The sequence below is a fragment of the Ursus arctos genome, unplaced genomic scaffold (genome assembly GCF_023065955.2).
Source record: "Ursus arctos isolate Adak ecotype North America unplaced genomic scaffold, UrsArc2.0 scaffold_3, whole genome shotgun sequence".
NCBI classification, from domain to species: domain Eukaryota; kingdom Metazoa; phylum Chordata; class Mammalia; order Carnivora; family Ursidae; genus Ursus; species Ursus arctos.
In genome coordinates, this window is record NW_026622985.1 from 89895804 (window position 1) to 89913506 (window position 17703).

Genomic DNA, 17703 nt, shown 5'->3' on the forward strand with positions numbered 1-17703 from the left:
ATGGATGACAGCAGTATTAACAAAGAACTAAAGCAGAAGTTAAACTTTTCCTACTGCGAAGAAGAGAGTGAGAGTGAAGGGCAGAAGGAGGCATGGGAGAGCAGGGACGCCCAGAGCCAAATTCCAGACAGGGCTGAAGGTCAGGAGTCAGAGGCAAAGTTCACACCTCCCGGGCCTCCCCTTAGTAGTGTCCATGAAGTCGGCACATTTCAGGAAAAAACCAAGAAGAGTCCAGAACAGGTTTTGAGGACTCCAGTGTCAGGTTTTCGCAACTATCCAGAGACACTAGCCCAGCCAGACAGCAGGAGCAAGCTGCTGGATTGCGAGAGTCCCTTCACTCCCAAGGTAAGTAATTTGTGGGGCAAGGGAACCCAGGTCACCAAGATCTGTGTTCCTTCAGCTCAGCGGATGGAGAGCAGGATGCGGTCGTGTATGTGTATCTGACCGATCTGCCTCACGGGCTGTGGATCTCCTCAATTACATATTTATTGGTGAAAATGAAGAAGAGTTTACAGTTACCAGAAAACAGAACTAAATGCCTTGCTAGCTGTCTTCTCAAAGCCATTGATGTCAGCAACTATTCGGTGTAGGCCACAAATAAATCTTGGTGGGGAAAAGAAATTTCTAAAGAATACTGAAACTAGAAAGAATATTGAAATCTAGAGCCTTATTCATTCTGCATGTGGAAAAATCCAGGTTTCAAGGAATAAACTGGCTTTCAGCTCAGCTGATGGAAGAGGCAAGGCTAGAACGCTGATCTTCTGGTCTTCGTCTACCCTGTTCTTTCCATTATATCAACTGGCTCTATGTTTATGTAATTAGTTACTAATATTTCCTCCTATAAAAATGTTCACATTCAGTGCTTGAACATATTCACATATCTCTGCTGTTACTCTCCCCTGAAGGAAGTCCTCCCCATTCCTCAGTCTAGTGAGGGGCAGGCTCTTCTATTATATGTGAGCAAAGAGTTGACTTGTTGAGACTTCTTTATAAGCTGGGGATGACAAATAGGCAAAGGTCCCAAGTAGTTCACGTAGTCCTTTATTCTTGCTGTATTATTCTCCTATTATATCTACACATGATTAAAGCCAGGGAAGGGCAGGGTTACTTCTGAGAGCCTAGTGCCATGGGATGTGAGCCTCAGGATTGGTATGAGCTCCGCTTTCTGCTGGCTCAGCTTGAGGGACTTAAGGCCGTCATAATGACATCTGTGCTTCTGACATCAGACACAGTCACTGTCAGCAGGCTTCTTTGGTTCCTGCCGAGTGTGCACACCACGTCCACCAGGAAGTACTAAGCTTCTTGTCTGTATCGTAGACAAACTACGTTACTATGCTTATGTGTCCACCTGTGGGTTTTCCAATGGTCCCAACACCAACCAATCGATCATCCCTTTATTTTTTGAGCACCCAGTGTGGGCAAGGAGCACAAGACAGTCTCTAACCTCAAAGTGCTTACAATCAGCAGAGGGACAGAGAGGCGATGCACCTCCAGACACTGTGATAGGTGCTTTGAGAGTGGTTTTGATGTATGTGAATTAGTGGGAGAGTGGGCTGAAGGACTGTGGCTCTGAGCAAGAGTAGGCTGGCAAGGAAGCATGAGGTGGTACGTCAATTTCATTCATTTAAAACGGAGCACCTTGATAGAGGGGCCTTCCACTGGCAAATCATTCAGTGTGTCACAAGTGCTCATAAGATGAATTAAGATAAACAACAGAGACTATAGAGTTCAGATCAGGTGTGCCGGGGGAGTGGTACTGCACAGTGAGAAAGAATTAGGAATTAAGTCTCAAGATCAGGGATGCCTTTCCAAAGAAAGTCCAGTCTGAGAGCGCTCTTCAAGGATGAGCTAGAGTGAGCCAGGTAAAGAAGGGAATGAGAACTTGAGGCCAAGGGAAAAGCAGCTACCAGGCTAGGAGGGGAAAGATCGTGTCACGCCTACACATTGCATGTTGCTGGTGACAGGGACCTGTAAGCGAGAGGATGCAGGCAGCGAGGTCAGAGTAGGTAGGCAGGAGCTAGATCAAGATTTTATTCTGAAAGCTTTGAGACCTTCATTAAATGGTTTTGATCAGAGGGCTTTTGGAAAAATTGGCCTTCATGTGCAGGCTGCACGGAGCGGGAGACACCCCGGAGTATTTACAGCGGATCTGTTGACAAAGGAGGCCCTACGTCAGTGGTGCGCAGTGATAAACTGAGAGATGTTTGGGATTTGCTAAGTGACTTTGATGCAGGATCCTTGAGCCCAATGGTCAAGAAAGAATTCTGGAGACGTTTTACAGTGCAAAAAGGTATTTTTATTCTAGCACGGGACAGGACCCGTGGGCAGAAAGAGCTGCATTGTGATTGTGAGGAGTGACTGATTATATAAGGTTTTCTAGCCTGTGGAGGTGATGGTGACTTTAGGGCTGCAGGAAATTGAGTCTATATGTTCCTGGAGGTCTATTATTAAGATTGTGCTTTTCTTGTAAATCATTAAGATGGTTATGAAGTATAGTGGAGTTTCGTGTCCTACATGACTGTGATCTTTATCAATTGACCATTTGTTTTTCCCCTGCCTTTGTTCTTAGGCAGTTACTAGTGCCTGAAGAATGTTTTCTATATATATCCCACCCTAAGGGGAGGGGGCTTTGGCGGGGTGTCAGCTCATGTTTTGTGTTCATCTTGCTTTTTGTTCTCTTATCAACTTGATGGAGAGGTTGAGGGAAAAGGAGGGATCTAGGGTCCTGCGAGGCTTCTGCCTTGACTGAGTAGATGGTAACTTGAATCAAGATAGGTGATGCTAGAGGCATTGACAGGTTTGGAGAAAGCAGAGGTGTTCTGTAAATCATTGGATAAATGGGTCTGGAATGCAGGAAAACAAACTAAATTGGAGATCTATATTTGGATATCATTAGCATTTTGGAAGTTTTGAAGCCTTGGGTGCAGATGAGCTCAAGTAGCCCGAGTGCCAAAGTGAGAAGAGAAGTGGTCCAAATTAGGAATCCTGGAAGTGCCAAGATTGGAGGGGCAGGAAAAGAACAGAGCTTGGGAGGGAAACTGGAAATGCAACTGAAAAAGTGCACGCTTTATGAGGAATATAGTTTGGATTAGAAGAGAGAGAGCAAGCAATGATCAGTGGTGATATTATGCTAAAGACAAGGATGGAGAGGAATGGAGGATTGACAGCTCAGCCTTGCCCAAGGGAAAGGACTAGAAATCCTGTGAAGTGACTTCAGGTCACCATAAAGACTTCCTAGCACGACAAGCTAGAATAGAAGAGCTTCCCAAGGAGGTAGTGGGTCCCTGGGCACTAGTTGACGTTCACTTGGTAGGAACGTTGTAGAAAGGATTCAAGCATCGTGGGACGAATTGTACCAATTGGGCCTTTAAAGTCTTTGCAAGTCCTGAGACAGTGATGTTGTGTCTTGAAGGTGGGAGGTTGCCTTCTCCTCTTGCCATCTTCATTAACAAAGGAGCTATTCCTGAATTTTCCTTTCCCTTGATCATCTGTAACAGAGCTGTTGCTTATGGAATTAGCTACACTCCCTGAAACATATATATACTCTCAACCTGGAATCTTTCCAGAAATTTTTAAACTGCTTTACTTTTAAGCAGAACTTCATTTTCATAAGCCTTGTCCCAAACTAAGTTCTTTTGGATTTCCAAAAGAATTACTCACAATTCTACGGTTCTGGCAATATAATGCATTTTAAATATAATTAATATATTTCCCTGTATCATAAGTGGAGCTCACGAAATCTGTTGGCCTTCGTATTTCCAGAGTAGGAATTCTGATCTTGTCTGCCCTGATGTGAATACTTTCCCTTCTTTTTACCTGAATAATTTTTAGGCCCTTTTTGTTGTCCTTGAAATGTGGCGACCAGAGTGTGTATCATTGCAGGTGTGGATGTCCCACAGTTTCATACGTGATAGACACATTTTACCTCCCATATAATCATCCTCAGCACAAAAAACTGCTTCTCGGGGAATGATTTATTGTAATTCTAAGTTCACTTCCTGCATAGACAACTGAGAAATATTATATGGTATAGTTGTACCTTGAGCAAATACTCAGCCGTGTAATACACTTACAGGAAAATTGTGAGTTTATCATTGTTGGCTTTGTCTGACAATAGCTCCAGGATTGTTCATCCTGTCAGCTCGAAGACATGTAAAACCCTTGTAAAAACTTGGCTCCAGCAACGACCTTTTTCTTCACTTAAAAAAAGATTAGATTACTGGGTGTACGCTATAGTTTCCTTCATTTCGGCTTTTATCATTTAGGATTTATAATTTCAATATTCATTCTTTGTATCTTCACATTCTTGAATTACATTTTTATATAGTGAATCATGTTATAGTCTAGCTTCTGCTTCTACGTTGAAAAGCCATGGACAGATACTCTCAAATAGAGGCATTCTTTTAGAAAGAGCCTCACAGTACAATGATTATTCTATGAGGTTATATCATGGCCTCTGTGTCTACTGCTGGACACTTGGAGACCCATAACACAGCTCTCTGGCCCCCAACTTAGGTCATAATGGCATTCTGCTGTCTCATCAGAATTCTTTGTGTTGTACCTATCCCCTCTGTCCTTTGGTTTAGTTCTGGTTAGGTCGTAGGTGTATGTTCTCTTCCTGTACCCCACTTAGAGTGGTAAGTCCTGACATTTTCCTACTTATTGGTATGCTGGTTATGGCCACTACAAAGCCCTGAATCTTAAGGGCTCAGAGGATTATTTTTCAAATTCTTTCCCCCCCTTTATGGAACTCTTCTCATTTGGTGCTATATTTTAAGTGGAACTGGAAACTTCTCTTAATGTTTAGATAACTAGTCTTTTCTGTACAAAGTGATTATTTCTGAAAGATAGATGAACTGTCGGCTAATGGATCATGCATCCCTTAAGAGTTGGAATTCACCTCTGTATGCCGTAGCATCCAGTCCAGCCTCTGCTACTTAGTAGGAACCAAACCAACATCTGGATGAATAATTGAGGGGGAGTTAAAGTTTACACTGAGAACATAAGGACCAGGTCTTCTAGAGCTTTTTTTTTTTTTTTTTTTTTTTGTCTAATTTGGAGTATAGTTTTTAAAAAGCTAGAAGTAGTAGTAAGAGTTGGTGTTTTTCATAGCTGGCCATCAGAATTACCCAGGGGGAGGCGGTACAGCTTAACAAAAGTACAGATTCCTCTGTTGATCCTCTAATCAGAATATCCAGAGGAAGACTAGGAATCTGTATTTTTCGTAAGAGGGCCAGTTATAATGCAACTCGTTTGCACTGAACCAGATAACCTCTAATTCCTTTTCAGCAATAACATTCTTTGGTTCAAATATTAACTAGCTGATATGGAACTTTTTCTTTTTTCGTACTAACCCCATTCTGTTTTCTGTTTTTGTCATCCTTATTCAGGGTCTGCTAAGCCAGTCGGTGATTTCTTCAACAGAGAAGATCCCTTCCAGAGGCTCTAAACATTTGAGGTTCACGCCTGTTCCCTTCGTGGATGAGATGACCTCATCGGCTCTGGTCAATATTAATCCCTTTACCCCAGAGTCCTATAGAAAACAATTCCTCAAATCCAATGGCAAGAGGAAAACCCGAGGAGATCTGTAAGTGTTCTGTTGCCTCTAACTTTTGAGAACTGATGTTAGTATGGTCAAGTAGAAGGGAGAGTGTGAAAGAAAGATTAGGAACAAGAACTCTATTTGAATGCAACTGATACCTGTTCACACATCCACTCCTTTCTAAATGTTAATGTTGGTCTGCTTTGTCATGGAAGTTCTAGTGCCTCCCCATTCTGAAATGTACTGTATGGTGTCTTCTCTCTAAAAGAATAGGGCAGAGTAAGCAATAGACACCTGACTTCCATTAGCAAGTTGAATGAGCTATGGAATTGCATTCAAGTCGTCTCCTCTGGATAACAAAAGGCTAGCCACTGGGGCAGGTGTAGCTCACACTTCAAGGAGTATACTGCTGTTTCCAGTCTAGCTTGTGTGACCAAGAGCTATAGAGCAAGAATTTGAACCTCTCTGCAGGTGATGGCAGATTGGCTAAAGAGAAAAAGATAGTGTTGCTTTTGGAGGTGCTAAGAATAGAAAGCCAAACTGCACAACTTCACAAGGCCTCAATGGTAGAAACTGTCCAAATGAGCACTGTGCATATTACTTAGGGACATTTATTTCCTACGTCTCTTCAGTGCTTCTTTTTTTTACACAAAGGAAGTGCCTTTAAAATGGGCCAGTAATTTGTGCTCCTATGTACTCAGCAAAATAAATGCACAGCTAGCAATCTGAAGTATGCAGAGCATTTAATGTGTTAGGTTGAGTTGTTTGGTTTGGAATCAATGACTCTGTATTTATCAGCTTTGTGCCTGGAATAGGTTTTCTCAATACTATCTCCTGGATCTTAAGTAAACAAAACTTCAGTACAAGTATACGGGTCTACTTTTATTACCAAGAATTCTATTGGCTTTAGCTCTTGAGGATTCTTTGCAAACCATCAGAATTGATTCACCTCTCACTGAAGCTAGCCAGAGAGACCGTTAATTTGAATTTCCTGCAATGGAAGTGATGACACTTTAGTAACAGCTCTTGGTGCTTCCGAGTGAGCATTTTTCTCCCTTACTGTGCTGTTATTTTTTTGGTGTTGTTATTTTATAAAGTATTAGAATGTCATATTAAACTTCAGTCACAAATGTCCAGCATCAGTTTGTCACCATGACTGTAAAGTCGTCTTCTATTTGCACTTTCTATCCTGTGCTTCTCCAGAAGAAAAATCTATAGGTAGCTGCTCTAGAGATTGAAATCTGGCTTAGAAATCCAGAATGCAACTACTCATGCCAAAGAGCATGTTTGTCAGAGCTTATTGGGAAGTAACTGAAAATACCTTAGCCAGTGTTATAGCTTATTCTGCTGTATTGATGGTCTGCTTGTGAACCTAGGGCAAAATGGGGGAGGCGGGTATTGGAGGGGAAGGTTGCAGCGAGGCTGGGAAGAGTGCTCAGTTTCCTGTGTTCTGTGCGCTCTCACCTCCACAGTTCGGCGTTGCTCTGTTTGCCTAGAACCCCACTCCTGCCCCTTAGCCGATTCCTACTCGTTCTTTAAACTTAGCTTGTCTATCCTCTTTTGGGAAAAACTTTTACTCTTGAAATCATGATTTGGGTGCTGCCTATGGTGTCCCTTGATATCTTGTTCTTATTCTTGTTTCTTACATTGAAATTTTCTATTTATCCTTGTCCCCAAATATAAACAGAAGGGGGGGGGGGGAAGGAATTGTCTTATTTACTCTTACAATCCCAGAACTTAATAGAGTATCAAGCTCAATGGTGCCAATCATACATTGATATCACGTCGTCTTCTTCTTTTTTCCCCCTAAGTGAGGAAGCCGGTCCAGGGGAAGGCAGTGTGGAACAAGGGCTGCCTGCCAAGGTGAGCACAGTTCTTTGTTCCAGCTGTCACAACTTAGTCACTTCATCCTATTGCCAATCTCTCTCTCTCCTTCTCCTCCTCTCTCTCCTTACCACCCCCCAACCTCACTTTGTAGATTTACAAATGTGCTTTGTAGCTGAATTGGTCTGGACTCTCAACAGGGTCTATATTCTTAGCTAATTATTACTTTATCAGACAGTGCCTGATCAGTATATGGCTGAATCATTACCTTGCAGTGTTTTTAAATTAATGGTTACTGCATCTGTCTTGGATTTATGGAAAAATTCTATATTCATGGGGTAGAGAAGTGAAAGGAAAATTCAAGATATTTAAGGTTCCTAAATGGAAAAGCTGAAGAGAGAAAAATGGCATAAAGCCAAAGTTTAAATGTAAAATTTTAGCTCTTAAATGTGTCAGTTATCCATTGATTTTTAAGTAATGTTCACAATCTTTGATGTAGCCTCCTTCATTTGATAACCTAGCCTAAGAAAATAATACTGTAAATATTATCACCAAATGTTTATTGCAGCCGTAACTGTAATGGCAAAAAAAAAAAAAAGTACGAAATGTCCAATAATAAAAGAACAGCCAAATAAATTATAATTTACAGTGGGATATTAATTGCCATTAAGTTGATAATACCATGAAAACATGCTATGCTCAGTATTCAGTTTACAAAAGTGGAGGGGGAGGGCTTGAGGTTGGGGAGTGATGTAGATGGTAAGCTGGCTAATTTGGTGTCCGAGATGAGGATGGGAAGGTAGTGGCTGAGCAACTGGTAGAAAGCCTTGAGGTCTCTGACCAGAAGTTTGGATTCCTTGTGGGAGACAATTAGGTGTGTCTGATTCTATGGTATCATTTTGTAAAAATAATTTTCACTATCAGGAGAGATGGAGACAGGGCTCGTAGCTATGGCAGCTCCAGACGCGAGGGAAACAGAACTTGAGATTGGCGAAGGGCAGTGAAAATTCTAGATCTTGCGAACGAAGACTGGTATTAGATGTTGAAATGAGGAGCTAGTAAGAGTCAACGTTGTTTAAACTCGAAGTTAGATGAAAAATTCTTGCTAACAGGGACACTGGGAAAGGATAACTTCATGGAGATAAATTGGTTTGGATTGAGATTCATATAAATTTGTGGAGATTTTTATCATCTTAGCTACCATTTACTGAGAATTTACTCTGTGCTTGGCACTGAGCTAAGTTACACACACACACACACACACACACACACACACACACACACACACGTTTTCTCATGTAATATTTAAAAGAACCCCGAGGAGTAGTTGCCAGGATGCTCACTTTACTTTAGATGAGAAAACTAATAAAGGAGTTCAGGGATTTTTGCCTAGGGTTACCAGCTAGCTGAAAAATGAGAACTGTTGCTCACCAGCCAGTAGGTGGAAGGGTTTCTATACCTGAGCGCACGAGCTGAAATAATCAATTTGACAATTTTATTCTCCAGACTAAGATTTTTGAGGAAGCAAATTGAACACAAATAAGTTTATTCAATTTGAGATGGAAACATTAGCAGCCAGAGTGTGAGGTAGGTAGACAAGAGTCAAAGGGAGGTGTCTTTTTTTTCTTAATATTCTACCTGGATGCCAGTCATTCCTTCAGCTGAGGACAGTAGCTGTTGCTGTGAGCAGGTGCATCCCCTCTAAAAACAGATTGAGAAGAACATCCTAGACAGAAGAAAGAATATAGAAAAAGACTATACGAAAAAATGCCAGTACAGAGTCGTACAGATGGCTATGAAGAGTACAAAGAAGGTAGTCAGCAACTGGGGAGGTTCTTGCTACCGTGAATACTGACACAGAATCCAATAGATTTGCCTCAAAAGTCTTTTGGAAAACTTTGAGAAATTTTGGAATATGCCTTAAATTTATTGCTCACAATATGTTAGAAAGAATTATTTTAATATTTTAATAAAATATTTCAGAGATGTGTTCTACAAGAAACCAACATGGCTTCCCGCTATGAAAAAGAATTCTTGGAGGTAGAAAAAATTGGAGTTGGGGAGTTTGGCACAGTCTACAAGTGTATTAAGAGGCTGGATGGATGTGTTTATGCAATAAAACGTTCCACAAAACCTTTTGCAGGGTTATCAAATGAGTAAGTACCTTTGAAATGTACTAGAAGTACAAACTTGGATTTGGAAAGTTGTTTCTGGTCAAAACATTTTAAGTAATAGTACAGATGTCATTAAAAACATTCCCATTGCTATCCCCTGCATTGTATGTGGTCTCACATTCATAACCTTTCTGAATTGTCCAAATCAGAGATAAGTTATTTCCTAAAACATACCCTGATCATTTGGAAGCAATCATGTTGTGTTTTTTTTTTTTTTTTCATGGTTCTTGAGGCTTTTCCTATTGGTCTTACTGCTTTTGTTTTAATCAATAAATTTATGGAATGATCTTCTGCCTGTTAGTTCATTAGAAATATTACCAAGTAGGAAGTTACTATTAACTCGCTGGTTATCTCCACTTTGTATTAATAATGAATTCAATAATGAGTTCACTGTTTTGAAGACTATAAGCGAGGAAAAAGCAACAAAAATTTAACTTTCATTCCCAGAATTAGTTGTTCAGAAGTTCTTCCTTTTACAAAGAAAATGGCTATTTTTAGATTCAGCCAATGCTTTTTGTGAACTGTGGGGATGTAATACTCTGCTGAATCTGAAATTATTGATCTTAGAATTCTTCATTTTTATACTGAAATTCATCGAGTACTACATTTTACTTTCTTGTGTGTTGGATTTCTTGTTCCCTAATGAATATCACTCCCCAAGACTGTCCCTGTGACTATATAATATTGGCTGAGCATAATATTGACTCAAGTGACTGTCTAGCCTTCACAGAGAAGATAGAGGATCCATCACAATATCCAACCATCAAGTCCATGGTGGTCTTCTTACTAAGCCCATCAAAATTGTTGTTTTTTTAATTGTGATACGGTGAAATTAAAACTCAAAGCATGTCTGCCATTGAGATAGTAACAACCTAACACTCCTTTTTACATATACCATGTTCCATTAAAAAAAAACAACAACTATGGGTTTTGGTACCAGGATGACCAAGGTTCTGGTCTTAGGTCTACTATCACCCGCTTGACATTGGGTCAGTCACAGCTTTTCTAAAGCCTTCATCCTTGCCACTCTATCTTTCTGAGTCATTATGAAAATTAAGTGTAATAAAATAGTAAGCAAGCAGTGAGTACTCAGTAAATGTTCTGCCGCTGTTAATAATGGTTCATATCTTGTCTTTTAAAAAACATTTGTATGTATATTATCTTGACTATTTTTCTTGCTGCTTTTCTGTGTTTTAGGAATTTGGCTTTGCATGAGGTTTATGCTCACGCAGTGCTTGGGCATCACCCCCATGTGGTACGTTACTACTCTGCGTGGGCAGAAGATGACCACATGATCATTCAGAATGAATACTGCAATGGTAAGTATGCGGACTAGTATCTATGCTGAGGGATGAACGTTTAAGTCTCCAGGGGGGAATAAAACCCGAAACTTTGCCTCCCCCTTGTAGTTTATGCCAGGCATAGCAGAGTCATACCTAAAAAGTCTGTACTACAGTTTTGCTTGGAAGCAGAGACCCGGGGACACACAGTTGTGTTGAAGAGGAATTTCCATTTTATGCTATATCGTATTTCTTTCAGAGTTGATGTGTGGCTGACACACAGAAGCTATCAATCCCTTCACACTTTACTCAATACTTAGAAAACTTTTGCCCTAGTGGCTTGAATGGTAAAGCCTCCTCTTACATTTGCTAGGTATGCTAAAAGATGCAACCCATAGCCCCTACCATGTTCAGAGAGGGAATGGTAAACTTATACAGCCAACTTTTGATTAATTTTCAAGTGGATTCCTGAATTGGGGGATAGCTCACGCATCTTGATGCTTCTTGCCTTTGAGATTTAGTGTTCTCACCAGAGTATGGGCATGGGGTGGGTGCTGGGAATGAAACACGATGGTTTCAGGTATATTCTTATAGGTCCTTCAGGACTACACATACACAAGAAACTGGCAGAACTTTTTTCTGGGCTACTTGAATCAAAAAAAAAAGTAATCTTTTGGTTTAAGATATTTTAATCTGTGATTAAGGGGTTGACATAACAGTACAGTTACACGTGGTTATTCTCCAAAATATTTTTCATCGAAATGTTCACTGGTAAAATAGAGAAGTGTTACCAAATTATATAGAAGTTTGCTGGCATTTTAGGGGTAGCAATCCATATTCTGGTCATGGTAATATCGGATAATGGCATCCCTCCCAAACCTGCTCCCCCCCCTCCAAAACAACATGTACACCCACCCTCAAGTTTCTTTAATAGTACAGTCTTTGAGTAATTTTAGCAACCACTGGGTAGCCCTGAGTATGTATGTGCAGCCTGACTTTTGAGGAGAGTGATCAGTGGTAAAACTTCATCATTATATATACAAGTAGGGTAAGTAGATAACATTATGAAATGCTAGAAGCATAGAAAATATTACACACATGCTGCAAAATAACGATTTGGTGTTTCATGAGGGCCTGCTTTCCTTGTAGTCTTAACTGTGAACTTTGTTGGTTTTTTATTCTCTAGCAAGTTTACCTAAATTCCTTTTTCTAATAGTCTCTATAGGATAAACAATGGACCCTTTCCTTGTGATTGAGAGGTTGAGACTTTTTAAAAAGATTTTATTTATTTATTTATTTACTTGGGGGGGGGCATAAGCGGGGGAGGGGGCAGAGGGAGAGGGAGAAGCAGACTCCCCACTGAGCAGGGAGCCCCACATGGGGCTTGATCCCTCAGCCGAAGGTAGACACTTAACTGACTGAGCCACCCAGGTGCCCCATGAGAGGTTGAGACTTTTCTTAATCTTCTTTTCCTAATTTCTTCTTATTATAACCTGAAATTTCCTATTCTTCTTCCCCCTCACTCCCAAGATTGGTTTTATTTTCATGACTTTCAGCTACTAACAAAGAACAAAAATTAACCAAGAAAGCCAAACAAAGCAAAACTAATTTAACCTGATTTGGGGCATTGTAAAGATTTCAAATTTTCAAAAAGAATAAGGTGGAATGATTGTTCCTATTACAATCATCTTCTAATTCTCTTCCACATTTGAATACCTTCTACAGGCGTGACATTATATTAAGTTCTAGGGTGAAATATACCATAGAGTGAGCTAAGGTAAGTCCTTCAAGGAGCTTTACTCCTTTTGCTCTGTTGGAATGAATATACAAGAGACAATTTGCTGCAAAGCCAGGTGGTATAACTATGGATAAAAAAGCATTCCAAGAAGTGGTGCCTGGGTGGCTCAGTCAGTTGGGCATCTGACTCTTGATTTCAGCTCGGGTCATGATCTTGGGATCCTGGGATCAAGCCCTGTGTTGGGCTCTGTGCTCAGGACGGAGTCGGCTTGAGATTCTCTCACCCTTTCCCTCTGCCTGTCTCTCTGCTCACATGCGTGTGTGCACGTGCTCTCTCTCTCAATAAATAAATAACATCTTAAAAAAAAACACAGAGAAGATGGATGTGAGCAAGGGGCAGTGTGGTAGAATGGGCCTGGGCTTTTAAGTCAGGTGGACCTGGGTGTGGCACACTAGTTGTATGATCTCAGGCATATCAATCCCACTGACTAAAGAGATGGTAATATTTACTTAAGGGAGTAGTTTGGGAAATAGCAGCAATCTATTTCAAAGGCCAGCACAGTGTCAATATCTGATAGATATGAACTCAGTAATCGTTGTTATTAGATCACACCAAGAAAATCTCATAAAGGAGGTAAGCCTTGAAAGAGACCCTGCAGAAAGATTACCAGAGTTTAAGGAAGTAGAGGGAAGACTTCCATTAGAGGAACAGCATGCAGACAATAGGCATGGTATTGGGAATGGGTCTGACCCAGCAGACAGTAAGGAGACTGACAGGACTGAGGTGATCTCTATAAGAGGAAATAAGACCAGCAAGGTAAAGTGTGGGAAGACTAGAGAGGGCTTTCGGATGTTTCCAGGCAGTCAATTTTGGAGTAGATGGCATAGATTATGAGGAATCCTTGTCTATTTACCATGGTGGTCCATTAACTTCACTGCATACTTGCCCATTAAAATGTAATTCTGATTTATCAAAATGTCATTCACATACTTGCTTTCAACTGTGAACTGATCATTGAAAATAAAGCATGCCCAGATACTTGTCTTGTTTGTAATTATGGATAATCCATGTTGAGACTTCACCCTGTGACTCTAAATAAAGGAGAGTTAAGTCCAAATATTTGTAAGGTAGAAGAGTAGCCAGTGCCTGATTCCTTCCAGTCCTTCACCCCTCATCCTTGCTCCCCTAGGATGGTGGTTCTTGCGTTTGTTCTAGTGATGTGACATCCAGAAGCCTGCGTTCTCTGTGGAACACCATGAGCACTGGTTATGTTTTCCTACCAAACAAGGAATAACTTTACCAGCAGAAAAATATGCTTGTGTTGTAGATAGATAGCAACCTAAAATCAAGATTTTGAGAATACCAGTGTATGAACAAAATATCCTGTTGAATTGTTGTTCTGCTGTTAACATTTCATTGTTGGAAGGCATTTGCTATTTATTTTAGTATCTGTCAGGCCTCATAAGCAGATGGAAAAACATAGATATGTCTTTCTTAAGTTTCTTTATTTTTTCCCATGCCAAGTAGGGAAAGCAATTTATTTTATCTAAGGGAAAGAATTCAGCCAGCCATCTCATAAAGATGGTTTGAGAAGAGCTGTCCACGAGCTGGTTGTTTCCTCCTAGGAAAAAATGCTGGCAATTATGGTACCATCTCCAGGTGGTACATTGGGGTATGGAGTTAAAGCTCCAGTGTAGCTGAGATTAGTAGGGATAAAGTTTATAGTTCATTCAGTATTGCTCTGTCTATGAACACCTACTTCCTTAATACTATTTAGCAACGAACAGTTAGTAACGCTCTTAATAACGCTCTCTGATAAGAGGAAGACAATCAGCTTTAGCTGTGGCAAAATAAAGATCTTCTAACACCTTTGCATAAATGCTTTTCAGTAACTTTTACTGTTGTTAATTATTACTTGGCTAACTTTAAAATTACCTACAGAGCTTCTAAATAATAAAAGTGCTGCTAGCACTGGTCTAGATACCCTTAATAAGTACCTGTAGCTCTTCAGGGAATTGGCAATATATCTCTGCTTATAATCCAAAAGACCATCTTAAAGGGTTCCTACGTACGCCCAGGATGTTTCTCTCTTTCCATACCTTTTATAGGGTTCCTGTCCCAGTCTTTCCTTTCCCTCTGTTGCCAGAATGGACATTCAGTTCAGAATACATAGATTATGCGCAAGACCTTGAGAATGTGAAAGGAGTAAGACGGGGCTCTGTCTTGAAGGAGCACCTAGCCTAGTAGGGAGAGCAGTTACAGAAGACATGGGAGCCCTGGATGCAGGCTTTCTTCTCCTCGCCACACCTCATGGCTTCTTCTGCAAACTTAGACTCAAGGAGACTTTGTTTCAACACACTCTTCCTTTCTATCTAATGTCCTCTCCCCTACGTAACTTGTAAAGAAGATTCCCAGAAAAAGAGACACACCCTTCGCTTTCGGCCTCTTTGTGTTTCTGAAAAGGGCTGAAACTCTTCTCCTTTCTGAATTATTTTAACATGACAGGTCAATCTTTATACTGAATTTTACATAGGAAATCCATTTTTTAGAGTATCCTAAAAAATACCATTACCATCTCAGATCCTGTTGTTCTGGACACATACTTGAAGGCTGGGGCCCTAACTGCCCAGGAGACCCAGGACTCTCTAATTTGACTGAAGAGGCTGCCTGTAAATGCAAATTAATGAAATAAAGGGTTCAGAAGCATTCTACTACCTTAGGACAGGGGCAAACAAGATCAGGTGGTCAGATGAATCCAGGCCTTATTTTTTACTGATAACAATGATAAATCAAGAGTCTATCTATAGTTGATGTGCAAATACTGTGGCTCAAATAGGATTTAGGTGTATATTGAAGTTTTATCTTTACCTTGGGTCAGCAATCATTAAATATTCTTATTTTGTGATATATTTTTAATGGAATTAAGCTTAGAATCAATTATGTTGAAGTTACTAGCAGCCTGTAATTACTAGCTTGATACTGAATTAATCATCAATGCCAATAGTAGCTATTTATTTAGGCCTGATTGGGCTTCTGGTTAATAATTAGATAACACTTTTAAAATGTGATTTGGGGCATACTCAAGGCAATAGAACCACATATTGGATACCTGGGGTATGGCATTTTATTTTCTTCTTTAAAAGTCCTGTAACTCTTCTCCAACATGTCTGTGGTATAGACAGGGGGCAGATATTATATTTTACATTGAAACTGGATAATTCAGACTTGTTGGACTGAACTCATTCACAAGAAATTTCGTGACTGTTAACTATGCTTTTACATATTAAGATTCATACTTTTTCTCCATTCTGCGGGGCTGCTCTGTTGTTCCTTCCTAGGTGGGAGCTTGCAGACTGCTATATCGGAAAACACAAAGTCTGGCAATCATTTCCAGGAGCCGAAACTCAAGGACATCCTTCTGCAGATTTCCCTTGGGCTTAAATACATCCACAGCTCTGGCATGGTGCACCTGGACATCAAACCTAGTCAGTATGGCCCCTCTCTGCCCCTCCAGCCAGATCCTCACTGTGTTCGAGTTGGTGTCTGCATGTCTACTAAGTGTTGAAGATGCTGTTTGCTGGCAACATCTCTTTCTGTCATTTGTCTCCCTAAAAAATTTAAACCGCTTTATCCATTCCCCTCCGCCCCGGGACTAGGGGACAGAGAGAGAAAAGGTTCTTTCCAGATAGCGAAGCCAGAGTATGAAAATAGGTCTCTAACTTACTGCATAGCTAAGTGACAGCGTTTTGGCTACATCCTGAATGTATTGACAACTAGTGCTGTATACACTCATTCTAATTCAGCACTGACTAAAGTGAACAGAAATGGTTTTGGAACTCAATAACGTGAAACTCAAGGAAATACTGTTACCATTTGGGGGGGGGGCTTATTTCTTTGTTTTAAGGCTATTAGCCTCTTCAGAGGATGAGGTGTGTCTGAGATCAGTTTGTTAAAATAGGTATTTTGAGCTGTTCAGTAATGTGAGAGATTCCATGGAAGAAAATAAACCTTGATGGTCTTGTTACGTGGACACAGAAGAGGAGGAGAGGAGGGTGGCTGAAATGTCAGACACAGAAAAGAATTTTTGGAGTGAAAAAGCTAAGGAATCATTACTTTGTCAGTTCAGTATTTTTTTGTTTGTTTTAGGTAACATCTTCATTTGTCATAAGATGCAAAGTGACTCTCCTGTAGTCCCAGAAGAGATTGAAAATGAAGCTGATTGGTTTCTCTCTGCCAATGTGATGTATAAAATTGGTGAGTTTGCCTTAAGACCTGACCTGTATATTATCTTATAAAATTTATAGTGATGACCCCCTTCATCCCAGTTTTAAAGACATGCTTTTAAAGGGCTCTATTTTTTCCTCTTTCTTTTTTTAGGTGACTTGGGTCATGTGACATCAATAAGCAAACCGAAAGTGGAGGAGGGAGATAGTCGCTTCCTAGCTAATGAGATTTTACAAGAGGTAAAGATTAGGGAAACAGAAGTTATTTTATAATTCATTGAACCTTTTGACTCTCAAATGAATCACAGTGCAAGAGATGAAAAGTATATATCTATAATTTTTAAAGAAGATTTTATTTTAGAAAGCACTAGTGTGTGAGCAAGGGGAAAGGCAGAGGGCGAGGGAGAAAGAATGTCAAGCAGACTCTGTGCTGAGTGCAGACCCCAATGCAGGGCTTGATCTCATGACCCTGAGATTATGACCTGAGCGGAAATCAAGAGTTGGATGCTTAACTAGCCACCTAGGTGCCCCGAAAAGTCTATATTTACAATTTAAATTGATACTATCTCTTTTCCTATTCAGAATTGAGACCAAAGATAAGAGAGAAACTTTTCAGAAAAAAAAAAAAAAAAGCACGAGGAAAGCTGGCTCAATCATGGATTAATCAATATTTTTACTGTTCTTTATAAAGGTCCTTTACTGTTTCTAGTATTTCTTAGAATTCCTAAATTCATTGATTCCCTAGAAGAAAGGAAGCCTTTATTGGTTCAGTCCATCTTTATCATGCTATCATCCTTTTGATAGCACCACCAGCTCTGATGAAATGACCTTCAGTTATTGCCCACCTGTTAGGATGTCTGTCGAGTCAGGGCTAGGAAGGATTTAACTCCCTCTAGGAAGATAATATCTGCGACCAGCCCGT

General features: G+C 40.3%; 1 protein-coding gene across 1 annotated transcript in view; it reads left to right on the forward strand.

Annotated features, from left to right (window-relative positions):
• The window catches only part of WEE2 (WEE2 oocyte meiosis inhibiting kinase), a 23946-nt gene continuing 6243 nt past the window's right edge, over positions 1–17703 (forward strand). Inside the window, exons 1-8 of the mRNA XM_026512410.3 lie at positions 1–345; positions 5391–5587; positions 7354–7405; positions 9350–9522; positions 10738–10859; positions 15897–16043; positions 16705–16812; positions 16936–17021. Coding sequence (XP_026368195.2) covers positions 1–345; positions 5391–5587; positions 7354–7405; positions 9350–9522; positions 10738–10859; positions 15897–16043; positions 16705–16812; positions 16936–17021 — 1230 coding nt within the window. The remainder of the gene's footprint in view (positions 346–5390; positions 5588–7353; positions 7406–9349; positions 9523–10737; positions 10860–15896; positions 16044–16704; positions 16813–16935; positions 17022–17703) is intronic.